General features: G+C 43.0%; 1 protein-coding gene across 5 annotated transcripts in view; it reads right to left on the reverse strand.

Moving 5' to 3' along the window:
• Positions 1 to 11439: 11439 nt before the first annotated feature.
• Positions 11440 to 19958, reverse strand: part of gria4b (glutamate receptor, ionotropic, AMPA 4b) — a 162736-nt gene continuing 154217 nt past the window's right edge. For 4 of the 5 annotated variants that reach the window (XR_016485092.1, XM_036937640.2, XM_036937641.2 and 1 more), the window contains one exon: positions 11440 to 13733. Coding sequence is in view for 4 of the 5 variants with exons in the window: in XM_036937640.2 (XP_036793535.1) it covers positions 13569 to 13733 (165 nt within the window). In the remaining variant the exon portion in view is untranslated. The remainder of the gene's footprint in view (positions 13734 to 19958) is intronic. The other variant, XM_036937642.2, reaches the window with a different exon arrangement.

Consider the following 19958-nt stretch of genomic DNA (forward strand, 5'->3'; position numbering starts at 1 on the left):
GTAATGTAATGGAGTAAAATTAAAAGTTGTCAAAAATATAAGTAATAAAGTAAGTACAGATACCAAAAAACAACGTAAGTATTTTTCCATAGATAATTTACAACACTGCATATCTGTAAGAAACACGTACATTACTGTATATACGAATCATGCATTTGTCTGTTTTCGTAGGAGTTAGGCCATTTATAATTGACTTTATAACTTGGTATAAATCCTGTCCATTTGGGAAATAGTCCGTACCGGATGTAGCCTTTTGGGGGCCCTAAGTGAGATTTGATCAGTGGCCCCCACACCTCACGGGCTAAAACGTCTTAGTGCAGTGGATTATTATATATTTTTTTGCAGTGTAGAGTTCATTTCCTCCAATTCTACACATTTTCCATGGGGTTGTAGGGTAGTGTGTACACGTATTACTATCAAAGTATTATCATGGTACCAGTCCAGTTATTGGACAAAAATGGTCTTCTAAGAAGCTATTATTTTAATAATAACTCTATACGACTACACCTATGATAATAGTAACACATTGATTCATCTGAAGGTATGAATTATTTGATTTATACAATCAACATTTAATAACTCTCATCAAAATATTTACTAACATAATGAGAATGATCATAAAATAGAAAATATAATGAAAGATAAGAAGTGAAGACCTCGAAATCCTGAACTTTAAATGATGTTATACTCCGGATACTCAGTCTGATGATCAAAGTCTGTCTTGGCTTCTTGATTGTTCAGGATGCATGGAGTAGAACAAAGGAAGAAGATGGCTGTGTGTCCTTTCTGGTTGAGTTGGGGTTCCTTCTTTATGTTGCTCCTTCGCAAAGGCTGTGCTCGAATTGTCTTCTAGCTTAAGTGTACCGTTCAGGCTACACTAGCTCTTTTAAGTCTTATGTCTTCATCCGAGACTAAGTCTTCTTTTGAGGCTGTTTAGTGCATGGGCACTTCCGTCCCAACTTCTGTACTGGATTACAGGTACTATTCCCTAAATCAGGGGTGGGGAACCTTTTTGCCATCAAGGGCCATTTGGATATTTATAAATTCATCTGGGGGCCATATTATTAAAATGGGCTATTTTCTGCTTTATTCATGTTTTAATGTGACTTTAACCACGGACATTGGTTTAATAGTTTAAATATGTCTTGCATGTTTCTTGTGTCCTTGAGAACTTGCTAGTAAATAATGTTGTTCAAACTCACCTCTCATGCGATGGCTGAAACTGCTGATCGACGAGGCGTTTGATGTCAGCTGGCGGTGAAGATGATGCTACTCGCATCTGGTTTTCCAGGTTTGTGTCAGTCAGTCCTGAGCGGAATCGAGTCTTTGCAAGAGTCAGTTTGGAAAAGAACTGCTCACAGCAGTAGGTCGTCCCGAACACAGATGCACATTTAAGTGCATGTCTCATCAGAACAGGAAAATGCTCAGCGCTAACTTACATTTTGTAGAACTCAAGCAGAGGGAGGTTGTTGTACCTGGCTTTGAGCTCGTCATTGCTTTGAAGCTCAATGACTTCATGTTGTAGGCTATCCGGCACATCCGCTGGTTCGACATTAAACGGGGATGCAAATATGTTCAACTCCAGTTGTTTACTTTTCACATCCTTAAACCGCTCACAAACTGCTTTCCCGAGCTTTCCACACTCATCGGCATATGCCAACGTAATCTCAGGCTCTTGTCCTTGCAGAGTAGGAAAATGCATTGTTACCCCTTTCTAGTTGGACTTGCTAGAGCTTTAATTTAGCTTTGAATGATTTCACGTTTGACAGCAGATCGCTGAGAAGCTGGTTCGGCCCTTGGAGCTTGACGTTCAAGTCAGACAGATACATGGTTATGTCCACCATGAAGGCCAAATCACACATCCACTTGTCATCACTTAGTTCCGCGTCAGGTTTCCCCTTCATCTCCATTAATTGTTTTACTACCTCCTTCAGTCCGAACTTGTTCTCAACTGGCCTACCTGGTTAAATAAAGGATATATAAAATACAATAAAATAGATTCTTAATTCCCATCCTCATTCAGAAAAATGTTTAATTTGTAACAATGTAAAGATATTAAAGCACATTTGATTACTATGCTAGTAGTTATTGCATAAGAAAATGTTGTGGGGTTCCCATAGTTTAATATAGTAAAAGCACTTTCTGTAGCGCATCTGCCTGACACCTAGTCATTTACCACTTTATTTAGGCCACTCAATATCTTATAGCTACATCTATCATGCAAACAAACACTTCTTAAATCATTACGTTTCTACAAATGCACAACTTTCAATCAATAATTTACTGGTGTGTCATCACTATCATTTCCATTCCGACATTACATCCATCGCTATTACCATCAATGTCATTCTATATCAAAATACAGCTCGAGGTCACTGAATATACCATTTGTATATCACATGGACTTCATCCACAACGATTCCGACAATATTGGAGCTGTATAGGATTGAGGCCAACACATCTTTCCCGGTCTTCTCCAACCAGCTCTCTGGACTTCCGAAGACAAAGTTGTATGCATCCTCCCATATAGTGTTCTTGTCTTCCTACACAACCACCGCTCTAAGACCCAGGGCTGTTGCCTCGTGGATTTGGTCCTCCGTCCACCACAGACTTTAGCTGGGACACGACTGGCAGAATTGGAGGCTGTTTTCGTACTTTCTTGAAGACGAGAACTAGCTAGCTGGTAGCCTCATCCTCCCCTTGCACGAAGGCTCAAAACGCTTCAAGTTGCTCATATTGGAATTCAATCCCTAAATCGTTTGTTACTAGGTGGCAGTGTCATCTCTCTATCTCCTTTTCAGAAAGCTCCATGGCCTTCACTGAGTTTCTCCCCACAGTTTTAGCTATCTGACATTGAGTAACTAACAAAACAAGTGGAACATTTGGTAGTGCATCACTGCAAATGTGTCCCAAGACACTGCCTGCCCTGGGCCGGGTTTCCCCAAAACAAGGCTTCATTCCATTGTAGGACCATCTTTGAATCTTAAATATTTTTCAGTAAAACCATTGCCAGTGACGTTGCACTTGAAAACGCTCTTAATTTAACAACTGCCTCAGACTACTCATAGAACAGTTCATTGCGTCATTAGATATTTTGCCCTCGTCCTTGCTTCGCTTGTTTATAAAATTGCAATCTTTGTATTTATTTGCGATCACAGAGAGACGATAAACATTTTGATTAGATGTTTAGCTGAGATCTAATGTGTGCAAGTGACACAGGAGGGCACGAAGCACTTACCTGTTCTATGAGTGGTCTGAGGCAGTCGTTTACTTACCAGTGTTTTCAAGTACAACTTTAGTAACGATGGCTTTGGGAAACAACTCAGAGATATAACTATGCTCCCACAAAGGATTTAACTTTGAATTTAGCCTTAAAGCGCCAATCAGCAATTAAAACAAACCGTACTCCCCGCAACTATATCAGTAAAAAGATGAGGGTTGGGTCTATAGAAATATAACCATGCTATAGACTGTAACGTCTGCTTCCAACTCACACCCTCAAACACGTAGATCCCCTGAACGCAGCTCACTCTCCAGATCCCAATCACCTGAATTCTAATCACCTGTTCACCTGGACTTAATGTATGATATATCATATTTGCCTAAGAGCTGGCGCAGTTTAAGGTTGACGTTGTCTTGTTCAAGTGGGTATTGTGACAGTGAGACAGGTATGTCATTATCACACACTGTTTAGTTTAGTTATTTGATAGTTTTTGCCTGCCTCACTAACGATGTCTTTTCTTTTGCCTATTCCCTGCCTGTACTTTAGCCTGTCGGATTTCCTATTATCTACCTATTGCCTGATCTCCTGGACTACGTTCCTAGCCTTTTCCCTGCCTGTACTGTTGCCCTTTTGGACCCCCTGTGTATGACCTCTGCCGGCCCTTGGACCCAGCTACCTGCCTCCTCCTGTGGTCCTTTGCAATAATCACCTGCTGCGCCCTGCGCTTGAAACCAGCTCTCTCCCCTCGTGTTCATTACATAGACAGAACTATGGCTGCAAGATCTGACCATCCATGATATTAAAATTATAGTTTTAACCATGTTTTTTTTTTTACATTGATTTTGTTTACAAACATTGGAGTGAAACAAGCTTTTATTTCGGGTTCTGGTGGGATACCACAGTTGAACTCAGATCATGAACCATTTCTAAGTTATATTCTTCATAAAAAAATCAATGGGTACATACAGTATCATATATTTATATACATACGGTATCATATATTTATATACATACAGTATCATATATTTATATACATACAGTATCATATATTTATATACATACGGTATTTATATGTTCAAAATGTAGCAACCTCAGATTGCCCCTTTAAAATGATTATGGGAAACAGGTTGTCTTGTTTCTAATCTCGTACCCAGCCATCTCTCTCTCTCAAACCGAATATGCAGTAGCAATTGAGCCTGGGGACAAGGTTAACTTGTTTCATGTAATAGCATAGATATTGACTTAATGTATGATATATCATATTTGCCTAAGAGCTGGCGCAGTTTAAGGTTGACGTTGTCTTGTTCAAGTGGGTATACACCGGACAATGGGTTATTGTGACAGTGAGACACCTGCTGTTCTCTGTACATTTGAGTAATTCAGACACTGTTATCCAGAGCAATTAGGGTTAACTGCCTTGCTCAGGGGAACATATTTTTCTGGTCACCAGACAATGGCAATGGTACCATAAAACCATGATAGTGTTAACCTGCTTCTAAACGGTAAAGTAATATGATTGAGTATGATTAGATAATAATAGGAGGCTGCTACAGCCAGAGACAACATTACATACAGTGTTATGTTAGAAAGTGGGATTGAAATAGATTCAATTGTAATTTGTCATTGATCAACACACATTAAATAACTGAAATATAGTTGTTGCATAAGTATTCACCCCCCCCTTTCTTTAGGCAAGCCTTTGGCTTAACAAATCACATAAGTTATATGGACTCACTCTGTGAAATAATAGGGGTTGACATGATTTTTGAATGACTACCCCTTCCTCTGGAAATAACTACACCTTCCTCTGGAAATAACTACACCTTCCTCTGGAAATAACTACACCTTCCAAAGGGGAGAAGGGTAGTGTAGTAGTTAAGAGCATTGGGCCAGTAACCGATAGCTTACTGGTTTCAATCTCTAAACTGACAAGATGGAAAAATCTGCTGTTGAGTAAGACAATTAACCCCCAGTAACAACTGCTTTCTGGGCACTGATGTCGATTAAGGCTCTCTGATTCAGTGGTTGGGTTAAAATGCATAAGATACATTTAGGTTGATGCATTCAATTGTGCAACTGACTAGGTCCCTTTCCCCCAAACAACTTCTGTAAGGTCCCTCAGTCAAGTATTGAATATATCTTTAAGCCTTCTTGATACTACCCATCCGGATCCGGGAGCGTAATCATCGCCTGAAACTAATTAGCATAACGCAGCGGACATAAATATCCCTAGAAAATATTCCTATTCATGAAAATCACAAATTAAATATATTGAGACACAGCTTAGCCTTTTGTTAATCACCCTGTCATCTCAGATTTTCAAAATATGCTTTACAGCCAAAGCTACACACGCATTTGTAACCTTGTCACGGAAATCAGAAAAGCAATCAAATTAAATCGTTTACCTTTGATGAACTTCGGATGTTTTCACTCACGAGACTCCCAAAGTTCATTTTTTCCCTAAATATTATTTTTGTAGGCGAAACAGCTCCGTTTGTTCTTCACGTTTGGCTGAGAAATCGCCGGAAATTGCGGTCACCACAACGCCCGAAATGTTTTCCAAATTAGCTCCATAATATCGACAGAAACATGGCAAACGTTGTTTAGAATCCATTCTCAAGGTGTTTTTCTAATATCTATTCGATAATATATCTGTCGGGAAAATTCGTTTTTCTCTAGGACCGTCTCGGAGCCACCATGTGACGACTTCCACAATGTGCTCGCCTACGACTATTCTTCAACAGAAATGAAATGAAAATGAAAATACTGCCCCTAGAGTTCCAAGAGGTTTCTTAAGCATGGTGAAGATAATAATCATGCTGTGGATGATGTATTAAACCACCCAGACACACGAAAGATGCAGTCGTCGTTCTGATTTGATCTGCAGGACAAGAAGGAAAATGCTTAGGATGTCACCATTTCTCCATTGGTGATTTGGCTGTGATGGAAGAAAACAGAGGGAGGATCAACAGCATTTTAGTGACTCCACAATAATGACCTAAATAACAGAGTGAAGAAAATACATGCATGTGTGTGCAAAAAGGCACTGCAACTAAACACAGCCTTATGTTTAGGGCAAACACCACACATCCCTGAGTAACTGCCTCTTATTTTCAAGGATGGTGGTGGCTGCATCATGGTATGAGTATGCTTGAAATCAGCAAAGACTAGGGAGTTTTTCAGGATGAAAAGAAACAGGATGGAGCTAAGCACAGGCAAAAGCCTAGAGGAACACCTGCTTCAGTCTGCTTTACGCCTGACACTACGAGAGGAATTCACAGGACAATAACTGACAACACAAAGCCAAAGAATGAATGTTCCTGAGTGGCCAAGTTACAGTTTAGACTTAAATATGCTTGAAATCTATGCAAAACTTCAAAATTTCTGTCTAGCCATGATCCCGAACACACTGGCAGAGCTTGGATAATTTTTTAAATAGTAAAATTGCACAATACATGTGCAAAGCTCTTATGAGACTTACTTCAAAATGTACAGTTGTAAAGCAGGGAATCAGGAAGCAGGTGCAGTCGATGAGTTTAATAAGAACAAACAGAGGGGATACAGGAACAAGAGTATCGTCTGAACATAACACAGAAACAATAATGCCTGACGGGTGACAACAACGGAGTGCTAGATAAAGGGGGAGTAATCAGGGAAGTGATGAAGTCCAGGTGTGCCTAATTATAAGGCGCAGGTGTGCGTAATGAAGGTTGATAGGTTTGCGTAATGATGGGTTGCCAGGAACGGTGGTTAGTAGACCGTCGAGCGCCGGAGGGAGGGAGCAGGAGTAGATGTGACAGTATACCCCCCCCCCCCCCCCACGCGGCCCCAGCCGCAGGACGACGCCAGCCAGGAGAAAGGCCCCGAGGGCAAGAAGTGGGCCGGTCCGGACGATAAAGGTTGACATCTTGGATGATGATGGGATCTAGAATGTCGTCCACCAGAACACAACACCACTCCTCTGGACCGTACCCTTAGAGCCTCATGTGGGTAGCGTCCCACGCCTCATGTGGGCAGCGTCCCAAACCACCTCTGCGTGTCAGAACATCTCGTCCACCACAGGTGCTTTGGTCTGGCCTGGGGTCCACGGGGCTAGGGCCGGCTGGTATCCCAGGAAACACTGGGAGACAACCCGGTGGAGGAGTGACGAAGTGAGTTCCGGGAGTACTCTGCCCAGGGAAGAAACCAGGCCCACTCCCTCTGCCAGTCCTGACAGTGACTCCTCAGGAACCTCCTCAACTCCTGGTTGGTCCTCTCCACCTGCCCGTTGGACTGAGGCCAGTACCCGGATGTGAGGCTGACCGTGACCCCCAGCTTCTCCATGAATGCTCTACATACTCGCGACGTGAATTGGGGGCCACAGTTGGAGACGATGTCCTCCGGAAGGCCATGGTGTCAGAAGACCTGCTGGAACTGGACCCTCTGCAACAGGATCCTGGACTTCCTGACGGGCCACCCCCAGGTGGTAAGGGTAGGTAACAACACATCCGCCACACTGATCCTCAACGCAGGGCCCCTCAGGAGTGCATGCTCAGTCCCCTCCTGTACTCCTTGTTCACTCATGACTGCACGGCCAGGTACGACCATCATTAACTTTGCCGATGACACAACAGTGGTAGGCCTGATCACCGGCAACGACGAGACAGCCTATAGGGAGAAGGTCAGAGACCTGGCCGTGTGGTGCCAGGACAACAACCTCTCCCTCAACATGATCAAGACAAAGGAGATGATTGTGGACTACAGGAAAAAGAGGACCGAGCACACCCCCATTCTTATCGACGGGGCTGCAGGTTGAGAGCTTCAAGTTCCTTGGTGTCCACATCACCAACAAACTAACATGGTCCAAGCACACCAAGACAGTCGTTAAGAGGGCACAACAAAACCTATTCCCCCTCAGGAGACTGAAAAGATTTGGCATGCCCACTCCTCATATCCTCAAAAGGTTCTACAGCTGCACCATCAAGAGCATCCTGACTGGTTGCATCACTGCCTGGTATGACACCTGCTCGGCCTCTGACCGCAAGGCACTACAGAGGGTAGTGCGAATGGCCCAGTGCATCACTGGGGTCAAGCTTCCTGCCATCCAGGACGTCTATACCAGGCAGTGTCAGAGGAAGGGCCTAAAAACTGTCAGACTCCAGCCACCCTAGTTATAGACTGTCTTCTCTGCAACCACAAGGCAAGTGGTACGGGGGCGCCAAGTCTAGGTCCAAGAGGCTTCTAAACAGCTTCTACCCCCAAGCCACAAGACTCCTGAACACCTAATCAAATGGCTACCCAGACTGTTTGCATTGTCCCCCCCTCTCCCCTTCTGCTACTCTTTGTTGTTATCATCTATGCATAGTCACTTTAATAACTCTAACTTCATCTACATATTACCATATTACCAATTAAATAAACCGGTGCCCCCGCACATTGACTCTGTACCGGTACCCCCTGTATATAGTCTCGCTATTGTTATTTTACTGCTGCTCTTTACTTACTTGTTACTTTTATTTCTTATTCTTCTCTGTATTTTTTTAAACTGCATTGTCGGTTAGGGGCTCGTAAAGTAAGCATTTCACTGTATTGTGTTGTATTCGGCACATGTGACTAATAAAATGTGATTGATTTGAACAGTGCCTCAGTGACATGGAGAGCAGTACGGAGACAAGATAGATGGATACAACTGCAGGATTTGGGGAATCTGTCCACAACAACCATAACAGTGGTGAAACCATTAGACAGGGGAAGATCAGTAACAAAATCTATAGACAGATGGGACCAAGGCCGCTAAGGCACGGGGAGGGGAAAGATTTCTCTGCAGGAGCATGCTGGGGAGACTTAGTTTGAGCCACCTCGTTGTCCATGTGTACTCCAGGTTCTGATGGTCGGTGAGGATGAGAAACTGGTCCATGGCTCTCTCCGCTCTCCTGTCTCCACTTCTCTAATGCTAACTTCACCTCCAGGTTCCTTTCTGCAGGAGACACTTTTTTAGAGTAGTATGCACATGGATAAAAACATTTTGGATTACCTTGACGTTGTGACAGGATGGCCCCCACGCCATGAAGGCAGGGTAGGATCTGGGTGTTTCAGCAATGAGGAGGAGGTGAAACACCCCTTCAGTAAGCGGAAGGCCTCATTGGCTGCGGGATTCCACACTAACTTAGGGGATCACCTTTGAGGAGAGAGAAGAGGTGATGGAGCAGAAGTTCCTAAGCGGCGGTAGAAGTTGTCAAGCCCCACAAATCGTTGTAGTCACTTTATGGTGGTTGGGACTGGCCATGACCTGACTGCATCTACCTTCCTCTCCTCCATAACCACTCCCTGCATGCTGACCCGATATCACAAGAAGGAGACAGCGGACTGATGGAACTAGCACTTCTCCGCTTTGACGTACAGATGGTTCTCCAGGAGGGGCTACAGAATTACCCGGACGTGGGCGACGTGCTCCGTCAAGGTGGCCGAGTAGATCAGGATGTCGTTGATATACACAACCACCTGACGCCCAAGCATTTTCCGAAACACTTTGTTTTTCAAATGCCTGGAACACAGACGGAGCATTGCTTAATCCATAAGGCATCCCCAAGTACTCATAGTGCCCAGACATTGTGCTGAAGGCTGTCTTCCATTCATCCCCCTCCTAGATCAAATTGTAGGCACTCCGCAGGTCCAGCTTAGAAAAAAAACGGGCCCCGCGGAGCTGTTCAATGGCGGCTGGCACCAAGGGGAGGGGGTAGTGGTACTTGGTGGGGATAGCATTGAGACCTCTGTAGTCAATACATGGATGAAGACCCCCCTCCTTCTTGGCCCCAAGGAAGAAACCTGCCGATGCAGGGGAGGTGGATGGGCGGATGAAACCCTTTCTGGGGATCACAGATGACTAGCCTTTTTATACTCAAAGGACTCATCCCTGCCAAATCAATGTCTGCCTAACAGCATCCCTCCTGCACTTTACTACCCCCCCCCCCCCCCCCCCCCCCTTCCCTACTCCTGTTGACTCTCAGTGAGGATGTGACCACGGTCGGGCAGCTCAATCAGGCTGATCTGATGTTGGTTTCCTCTGGAGGTCAGAACCCTGCTGTCTTCCCTTTCTGAGATGTGTTGTCACATCTGTCTTACAGCAGACATCCTGTCCCCTTGGCTCCGTATGTCTTGGTTCCTCAGCTCAGCTGTTTACAGCCACCACAGCCTGCGTCCCTGTTTACATCGCTAGTAGCTATAGTATAGCCGTACACAGTGTTTTGGTGCAAGCACGACCATGGTTTACCGTGAAATGGAGGGGAAGGTCAAGGCTGAACATGAACAGGGTTGGTCTGCTGTTATATCTACAACACAAGAGCGCAATGAGCTTCACAAATTGGCTAAAAATCCCCAAATCTGTAACTCTACACAACTACACAGGGTCGCCATTGTGCGTAGACATAGGCTTTATTGCCACTGTTCGGTCACTGCAGCGTCAACCTGATTGGATGGTTCCATCTCCGTGTCTTGGACCATCTGTTATGTTTGTAGTTGGGTTGTAGCTTCCAATAGAATACTGCCATTCTTTGATAATGTGGCACTCCTACATTAGGAGGATATCACATGTAAGGCCCCGTACACACTCAGGTTGTACAACAGATAATTTAACAATCAGTCAACAAGCAGTTGTAATACAACAGATATTTTGGTGATACAAAACTGATAACAGATCTTTTTGTGACCCGTTGTATAACCGATGTGTGATGTACATCCGTTGAACAGCTCGCGTGTGTATGGGGCCTAATGCTCACGTAAACACGGTGGCATTTTGCATCATCATGATACTGTGGCCGGTGACACTTCTTCTTGAATGTCCAATATCTTGAAAACTCGATCGCTGACATGCAAAACATTTTGGGACTCTGTCAACAGTGGAAAATGAAAAAAATAAATACCAAAAGATTGTTTTAGAGTGGTCTTCCCTCTAAAAATTAGATACAAATTACATATAGCCTTTACATAAGACATTAGACTTATTGTCAGTTAAACACAAAATAGTTTTGTATTCTTATTGTAAAAACACAAATCATGATGCAGATATGACTTTTAAATATACTCTCCCAACAGTCGACAATGCACCTTTGATTGAATCACCCTATGAGTGTGTTACAGGGTTACAGAAAACATTTTTTCACATACACACTCAAGTACATTCACCCATTTAACACAGAACCCTCTCACCCTGTCCACAATGAAGACACAGTGACAAAGCCTTTGGATTTCCTTTTTTTTACCAAAAAAAGATCAAAATAAAGATTTGAATGGTTTAATTTAAATTTTACAGACATATGGCAGGACCAAAACAGATGGCCTGAAATATTTTAGCTGGTTTATTCTCTCAACCCAATAAGGTCCCTCCAGTCTGTGTGTGTGTGTGCTTGTGTGTATACATGTTGTGTATATGTGTCAGTGGAGGCTGCTGAGGGGAGGACGGCTCATAATAATGACTGGAATGGAGTCAATAGAATGATGCCAACCACATGGAAACCACGTGTTTGATGGTTGATGCCATTCCATCCATTATAATGATCTGTACTTCCCTTAGCAACCTCCACTGATGTGCGTGTGTACGGACTGGATGAATGTATATATGTGCAGCAAATGAAAACATTGAAAACATTGCACACATTTGTCCGACAACAACAATAGCAGAAGCAGGTTTTGGGGAAAAAGTTGAAAATGAAATAGACAAAAGGACGACTCAGTAAAAGTCAGTGTCCTATTGTGGCCCATGGGCCCAGAGATTGTCCCTCCATCAGCCATGAGTTGAGACCTCTGCAAACAATGCATTAATAACTTCAATGAGAGGGAGGGGATCACATGTTCTGCTATAGTGTCCAGCCTGCTACTGAGGATCCACAGTGTTGAGGGCCAAAGCTTTGACCATGGCTCAATAATACAAACAGTGTCTTCTTCTTCTTCATGATTTTTTATGAATAAATACTGTATAGGAAATAGCTTTGACTCTCAAAATAATATAGCAATGAGAACATTTTTTTTTTCCTCATTTCACATTTCATTTTTGCGTTATACTCTCCACACACAATAATCTAAAATATCTACCCAGATAAGAGACGTTCAACAGCCGTGAACGTTGAAAAGACGCTGAAAAACCAGGAGATGGACAGTTTGTGTATTTGTTCGTTACAAAAAAATTATCGAACGATATATAGTTCGATTTTGACAGCGGAAACGCAAGTAAAGGGCTTAAATGTAAAGTTTGGTCTATGAGAGACACTTTCTGGTCTACGACTGCACAGTGAGGAGGTGTGGCTAGAGGATGGGGTGGGGCTAGAGGATTGGGTGGGACTAGTTAACATTCATCGCTGAATATATTAATATGTAGGGAACAGGTATCTGGATGGGCAGAGTTGATACTATACCCATGGAACATTGAGCATGAATGTTCAGCACTCTGTCTTCTGAACACAGTACTCTGTGTACTGAACATCGAAGAAATAAAACACTGTCTCAATGTCTCTCCTCAAACGTCTTATCCATTATTGCGATGAATTATTTCTTTAAAGATGTTTACAAAAAGAGAACAGTCCTCTGTCCACTACCGAATCAGCTATTTACATCTGTTGAAAAAGCAAGCATGTTATGCAGTCTCCTCTATGTACCGCAAATATTTTTTCTTTAGCTTTGTCTTCACAGAATATACATATTTACTAAATCTTCACAGTTGATTTATCATATATTAATTGTCAATAGAGTTACTGTAGTTCATTAATAATAATAGTTTATCTCCATGGTGACACCGGGGGACACTCCGCCTCATGATGTCAGGGATTTATATTTAGTGAATTGTTGACTGACAGTTGTCTTTCAAACACTGTTCTCAACTGGTAATAAATATTGTCCACTTTTTGATTGTGATTCAGTTTGCCAATTCACAGTCAGCAACCCAGACATACACAGTTACACGTTTAAAGTTTACAGTTTTCTGGTCATTTACTTTTAATTTTCACTTGACTCTCGTTTCTCCTCCTCTTCCTTCGCCAGTGCGAGGTATGGTAAGTTGGTACAGGGTCTTGAGTGGAACATGTCAGACGCAATCTCCACCTCTGCACCGAGAAACGCCACCATGATTACAATAAGCCCCAGCGTGACCATAGTGAAAATCCAGATTGTACTTTTCCACAGAAATCGTTCTAAAATGACCACCAATTCACTAGAGTCCCCATCTCTGCTACATTAGAAAATGTCCACAACGTTAGATAGTCCTTCTCTTCCCAGACAATAGTGGTGTCCGGTTAGGGTGGTGCTTGTCCTGTGTCTTTGTGGTATATGGTTGTTGTGGGTAGGTAGTTTTTTAAGGCACTTTGAAGGTTTTTGGTTTTCACGGGAGCTCGGAGGAGACCAAGGCCAGGCCGGAGCTCTGGCGGAGTGAGGGGCCCGAGTGGACCGCTTTGGGACAGTCAGGCGTCAGGACACGTCCGTTTTCCCCCACGCTGCCTGTGATCGACAGGCGTGCCTTGTTCCTCATGGCCTCTGTGAAGGTCAGCTGGGAGGTGGTGGGGGGGGGGGCATAAAGAGAGGGACATGGGTGGGGGCAGGAAGGGTAATGAGCGAGAAAGGGGAGATAGAGACAGAGAGAGGGGAGAGGTAGTGAGAAGTGGAGAGGGAGGTAGGGAGAAGAGATGAAAATAAGACGAAGACGGGGGGAACAGATAGAGAAAGAGGGAGGGGGACAAGAACGAGGGGGAGGCAAAGAGTGAGCAAAGGGGAAAGAAAGAGAGAAAAAAGAGGTGAGAGAGGGACAGATAAAACATGTCAGCTCATATCGACATTGGCCATGTCCGAATACTCATACTAGCGTACTACACACCTAAACTGCATAAAATGTACTCATCGTCGCATACTATTTGTGAAGTAATGTTTAGTAAAAAGTATGCAGTATGCCATGGCCGTAGCTTTATATTTTCTCGTCTTATTTCCAATCTTCAATTCGTTTTTTGTTTACTTTCAGAGAACTATCAAATCTCGAAGCTCTCCTTTCAATCCGGTTTGAATGCATTGTGGGTGTGAAATTCCTGAAAAGGTTAGAACTCATTCATACTACATGAGAAGCCAAAATTAGTATGACGTCCGGGCATTTAAAGCATACTCAATTTTCTGAATGTCACATACTATAAAACTGTATTTTTTCACATACTCAAACGGCCTACTATTTAGGATGCTAGTATGGGTTTTCGGACCCTGCCACACTACAAAATCACTACAAAAAGCTCTAAGATCAGGAATCATCATGAAGATGGGTAACGTCGGGGATGAATATCGTACAGAAACTACATCCAACGTCACACCACATAATTACAGGACAGGGCCATTCAATAAACATTTCTTATTACGTCGCTTTATGTGTACATTTAATACACGACTTCCATTGACTACTATGGTTTTAGACAATGGATGATTCATGTGTGGGTGAGGGACCACAGGGCAGCTGACCAAGCAACAGTAAAGGGAATAAAGAGAGAGTCGAGAGAGCACCAACAGGGGACACATAACCACGTCAGACACATACTGAGACTGAGACTGTAGATCTGCAAGTCTAATATCTCTGGACCCGAGGGAAATATCTTAGAGATAGGAGTTCAAATCAATATAACTCTTAGAGGGGCAGTTATCTTCCACTTACTTTAGGCTTTAACTCCCCAATAATGTACAGTGTTATATTGCTTTATCTAGCTTTATGTGTGCATGGGGCTGTTTTCTCATTAACTGGTTTAGATAGAGGAGCAAGTGCCTGGGTGTCATAGTTAGGGTTGTGAAATTACAGAAACTTTTCCCAAACAATCCAGTTTGGAAGATTCCCGGAATCAGGAGGAAATACAGTAAGCAGGGAGGAAATTCTCCAACTAGCATTACCAGAAAACCCGAAAACCTGAGAATTCTCAGAAATTCTGTTTGGAGGATTCATGGAAGGAATAAGCAGGGAGGGAATACTCCAACAGGAAATCCTCAAACTGGGATACCTGGAAAGCCTGGGAAACTACCCTGATATTCCCAGATTTCCAGAAATCCCGGTAGGAGCATTCCCAGAATCAGGGAGGAATAAGCGGGGAGGGATTCCTGCATCTGTGATTCTTATCAAATCTGGGAATTTGGAGAAAGTTTCTGGAAATTTGTAACACTCGTCAGTCAACAGCATGAGACATTGGGCTCTATTTTTGGCTGGCGCTAAGGAGACGCAAGTGTCAAATGAACATTAGTTTGCAATTTCATCATGTATAAACTGCCATTTTCCAGCCCTAATGCCAGGTTTGGAAATGTACCTGCATGTCTAACGTTGAGCTCGCTTGCGCTGAGGGAGAGGGGTGGCAATATTTGAGGCGTGTCTGTAGCCCTTTACACCCGTATACGGGTTGAAAATTGCCTATTTGGATACGTTTAAGTACCTAAATTAGAACACAGTGGCTGTACAGTAACATGCTATACATGATGTCAGAGCTATGGGTCTCCACTTTACAGCTCTGTATGGGTTTTGACTGACAGCCATTCTGAACTTGGGCACTGCACATGACAAGAAGTTGCCCTCATCCAACCCGCTAGTTTGCACATTGTTTGTTATCTGAGTGAGAGAAATGTAAAATGTAAGGACTCGGGTGCAACTTTCACTGGGGACGCAGGGGTCATGTCCCCCCCACATTCTGCATTTGCATGTTTGTCCCCCCCCAGTTTTATCATTGCAATGTGACACAAAATCCGGCAAGGCTGTGTGTTTTAGGACCACACGGACACCACAGAGCGGACTGACAGGCTGTGTGAAGGCAAAGCTTCTGGAAGGCTGGCTGGACCAGCACGGGAGAGTTGAGCATAGTTCAGTGTGTATGTGTTGTGCTTTTTCACCAAGTTGTAAAAGAGAGCAGAAACTGGCTACTCTTTAGTTGACTGATGTAGCTGGGAAGGTAACGGCTGTTTAACTTAACAGAAAAAAACGAAACTAGTGTTTATTCGCAGTGCTCAGTAGTATTGTAACTGACATGTAATGTTAGCTAACGTTTCATCCCGTCTCGGCTGAGGTGAATGAATAAGCTACGCTAGCTAGTAGCAACCACAGCCAGATCAGCTCTAGCCTCTAGTTATCTAGATCAGCTCTAGCCTCTTGCAGCCAGATAGCAATATAAGGTGGCTATTATTACTATCGGACAGCTGTTGTTTGTATGGAAATGTTTTGTAGCCTTTTGTTTTGTCCCATTTCAGAACAGAAGCAAAATTAACTTGGCTAGCTTTCGCCAGTTGATATACTGTTAGAGAGATATATTTTCATCCCGAAGTCATCTGTCTAACCACCCGCTCCTGCCTGCAGCAAAAAACATTTAAAAATGCCAACTGCAAGGCATCCTGCAGGAATGCAGCCCTCTAGTGCAGTCAGTACACAACATTTTACTCATCATGTCTAGCAGGATCAGATGGTGACAGGGGTCACAGCAGGGTCAGACACCCAGGGAAGACCAGAGCTCGGATGAATTTTTTAACAATATCAGTGAATGATAAAAAGATGGGTAGACCTACAGTAGCTACAGGACAGCAGCTAAAGCTACAGTCTGGGATCTGGGAATAATGGTCATTTCAATTATTGAACCATTGATTCAATTTTTGGATAATATAGTGTATAAACATACACCAAGATAATTATTTGTCATGTCTCATTTTAGGAGGACCAGAAGGTGACAGGGGTCTCAGCAGGGTCAGATTTCCAAACTGTATTAAGGATTGATAGAGGAAGACCTGGTATAGTGGCTTGCAAATGTATTCATCCCCCTTGGTGTTTTTCCTATTTTGTTGCATTACAACCTGTAATTTAGATATATTTTTATTTGGATTTCATGTAATGAACATACACAAAATAGTCCAAATTGGTGAAGTGAAATGAAAAAAATAAATAAAGGGAAAAGTGGTGTGTGTATATGTATTCACCCCCTTTGCTTTGAAGCCCCTAAATAAGATCTGGTGCAACCTATTACCTTCAGAAGTCACATAATTAGTTAAATAAAGTCCACCTGTGTGCATCTAAGTGTCACATGATCTGTCACACATACATATATATATATATATATATACACATATAGATATACATATATACACATCTGTTCTGAAAGGCCCCAGAATCTGCAACACCACTAAGCAAGGGGCACCACCAAGCAAGCGGCACCATGAAGACCAAGGAGCTCTCCAAACAGGTCAGGGAGAAAGTTGTGGAGAAGTACAGATCAGGGTTGGGTTATAAAAACATATCAGAAACTTTGAACATCCCACGGAGCACCATTAAATCCATTATTAAAAAATTTAAAGAATATGGCACCACAACAAACCTGCCAAGAGAGGGCCGCCCACCAAAACTCATGGACCAGGCAAGGAGGGCATTAATCAGAGTCGCAACAAAGAGACCAAAGATAGCCCTGAAGGAGATGCAAAGCTCCACAGCGGAGATTAGAGTATCTGTCAATAGGACCACTTTAAGGCGTACACTCCACAGAGCTGGGCTTTACGGAAGAGTGACCAGAAAAAAGCCTTTGCTTAAAAGAAAGAAATAAGCAAACATATTTGGTGTTTGCCAAAAGGCATGTGGGAGACTCCCCAAACATATGGAAGAAGAACCTCTGGTCAGATGAGACTAAAATTGAGCTTTTTGGCCATCAAGGAATATATCTGGTGCAAACCCAACACCTCCCACCCCCCCGAGAACACCATCCCATGTTGTTCATCCCATGTTTTTCATCGACAGGGACTGGGAAACTGGTCAGAATTGAAAGAATGATGGATGGCGCTAAATACAGGGACATTTTTGAGGGAAACCTGTTTCAGTCTTCGAGAGATTTGAGACTGGGACTGAGGTTCACCTTCCAGCAGGACAATGACCCTAAGCATACTGCTAAAGCAGCACTCGAGTAGTTTAAGGGGAAACATTTCAATGCCTTGGAATGGCCTAGTCAAAGCCCAGACCTCAATCCAATTGAGAGTCTGTGGTATGACTTAAAGATTGCTGTACACCAGCGGAACCCATCTAACTTGAAGGAGCTGGAGCAGTTTTGCCTTGAAGAATGGACAAGACTTCCAGGGGCTAGCTGTGTCAAGCTTATAGAGACATACCCCAAGAGACTTGCAGCTGTAATTGGTGAAAAAGTAGTGGTGGTGGTGGGGGGGGGGGGGGGGGGGGGGGGTGAATAGTTATGTACGCTCAAGTTTTTAGTTTTTTTGACTTATTTCTTGTTTGTTCCACAATAAAAAATATTGTGCATCTTCAAAGTGGTAGGCATGATGTGTAAATCAAATGATACAAACCCCCTATAAAAAATCTATTTTAACTCCAGGTTGTAAAGCAACAAAATAGGAAAAATGCCAAGGGGGGTGAATACTTTCGCAAGCCACTATAGAAGCTATTGATGATAATGACTGGATACAGATGTGTTTGAATGCCCAGTCATGTTCATATCATCTCAGACATAAAGTACTGCAGTTTAAGACCATCCATAGAACATACTATACGCCAATGAAACTGAATATCATGCCCTCAGAGATGTAATTCCGCTGCTGGAGGTGTAAAACACAAAGGGGACATATATTTGCATATGTCATGTTCTTCTGAAGTCTTCTTTTATCTCAGTATGTCTACATATTCTCCCTCTCCCTGTGTTTGTTTGCTTGGAAATGTTGATACCGGAGACTTATCTATAGAAATTGTGTAACAAAGCATTTATAGCGGCTAAGTAATGCATGCCATGACTTGGAAGGTAGGTTATCCTTCCACAATGTCAAGTTATGTATCACTAGATTTGATTTATTACAAGATTAAGGGTATACTGGGCAACTTTCATAAGGTCTCGATGCCTTATATGGAATACAGTACGAGTCTGTATTGAAAACATGCCCAGGGGAGATACCTATTTAGGCAATCCCTAGCTGTTGGGCTGCTCAGTCGTGCCCCTAATGGTCTGCCGTCCTGTGGGTTGTCTCTCTTGCCTTGGCTTAACAGACCCAAAACCAAAACCGGAAGTTTACATTCACTTGGGTTGGAGTCATTAAAACTTGTTTATCAACCACTCCACAAATGTCTTGTTAACAAACTATAGCTTTGGCAAGTCAGTTAGGACATCTACTTTGTGCATGACAAGTAATTTTTCAAACAATTGTTTACAGACAGATTATTTCACTTATAATTCACTATATCACAATTCCAGTGGGTCAGAAGTTTGCATACACTAAGTTGACTGTGCCTTTAAACAGCTTGGAAAATTCCAGACAATGATGTCATGGCTTTAGAAGCTTCTGATAGGCTAATTGACATAATTTGAGGTGTATCTGTGGATGTATTTCAAGGCCTTCCTTCAAACTCAGTGCCTCTTTGCTTAACATCATGGGAAAATCAAAAGAAATCAGCCAATACCTCCACAAGTCTGTAGACCTCCACAAGTCTGGTTCATCCTTGAGAACAATTTCCAAATGCCTGAAGGTACCACGTTCATCTTTACATACAATGGTACGCAAGTATAAACACCATGGGACCACACAGCCATCATTCCTCTCAGGAAAGAGACACGTTCTGTCTCCTAGAGATGAACGTACTTTGGTGCGAAAAGTGTAAATCAATCCCAGAACAACAGCAAAGGACCTTGTGAAGATGCTGGAGGAAACAGGTACAAAAGTATCTATATCCACAGTAAAACGAGTCCTATATCAACATAACCTGAAAGGCTGCTCAGCAAGGAAGAAGCCACTGCTCCAA

Source organism: Oncorhynchus mykiss, chromosome 12 (genome assembly GCF_057628025.1).
Source record: "Oncorhynchus mykiss isolate SJ-2025 chromosome 12, ASM5762802v1, whole genome shotgun sequence".
Taxonomy (NCBI): domain Eukaryota; kingdom Metazoa; phylum Chordata; class Actinopteri; order Salmoniformes; family Salmonidae; genus Oncorhynchus; species Oncorhynchus mykiss.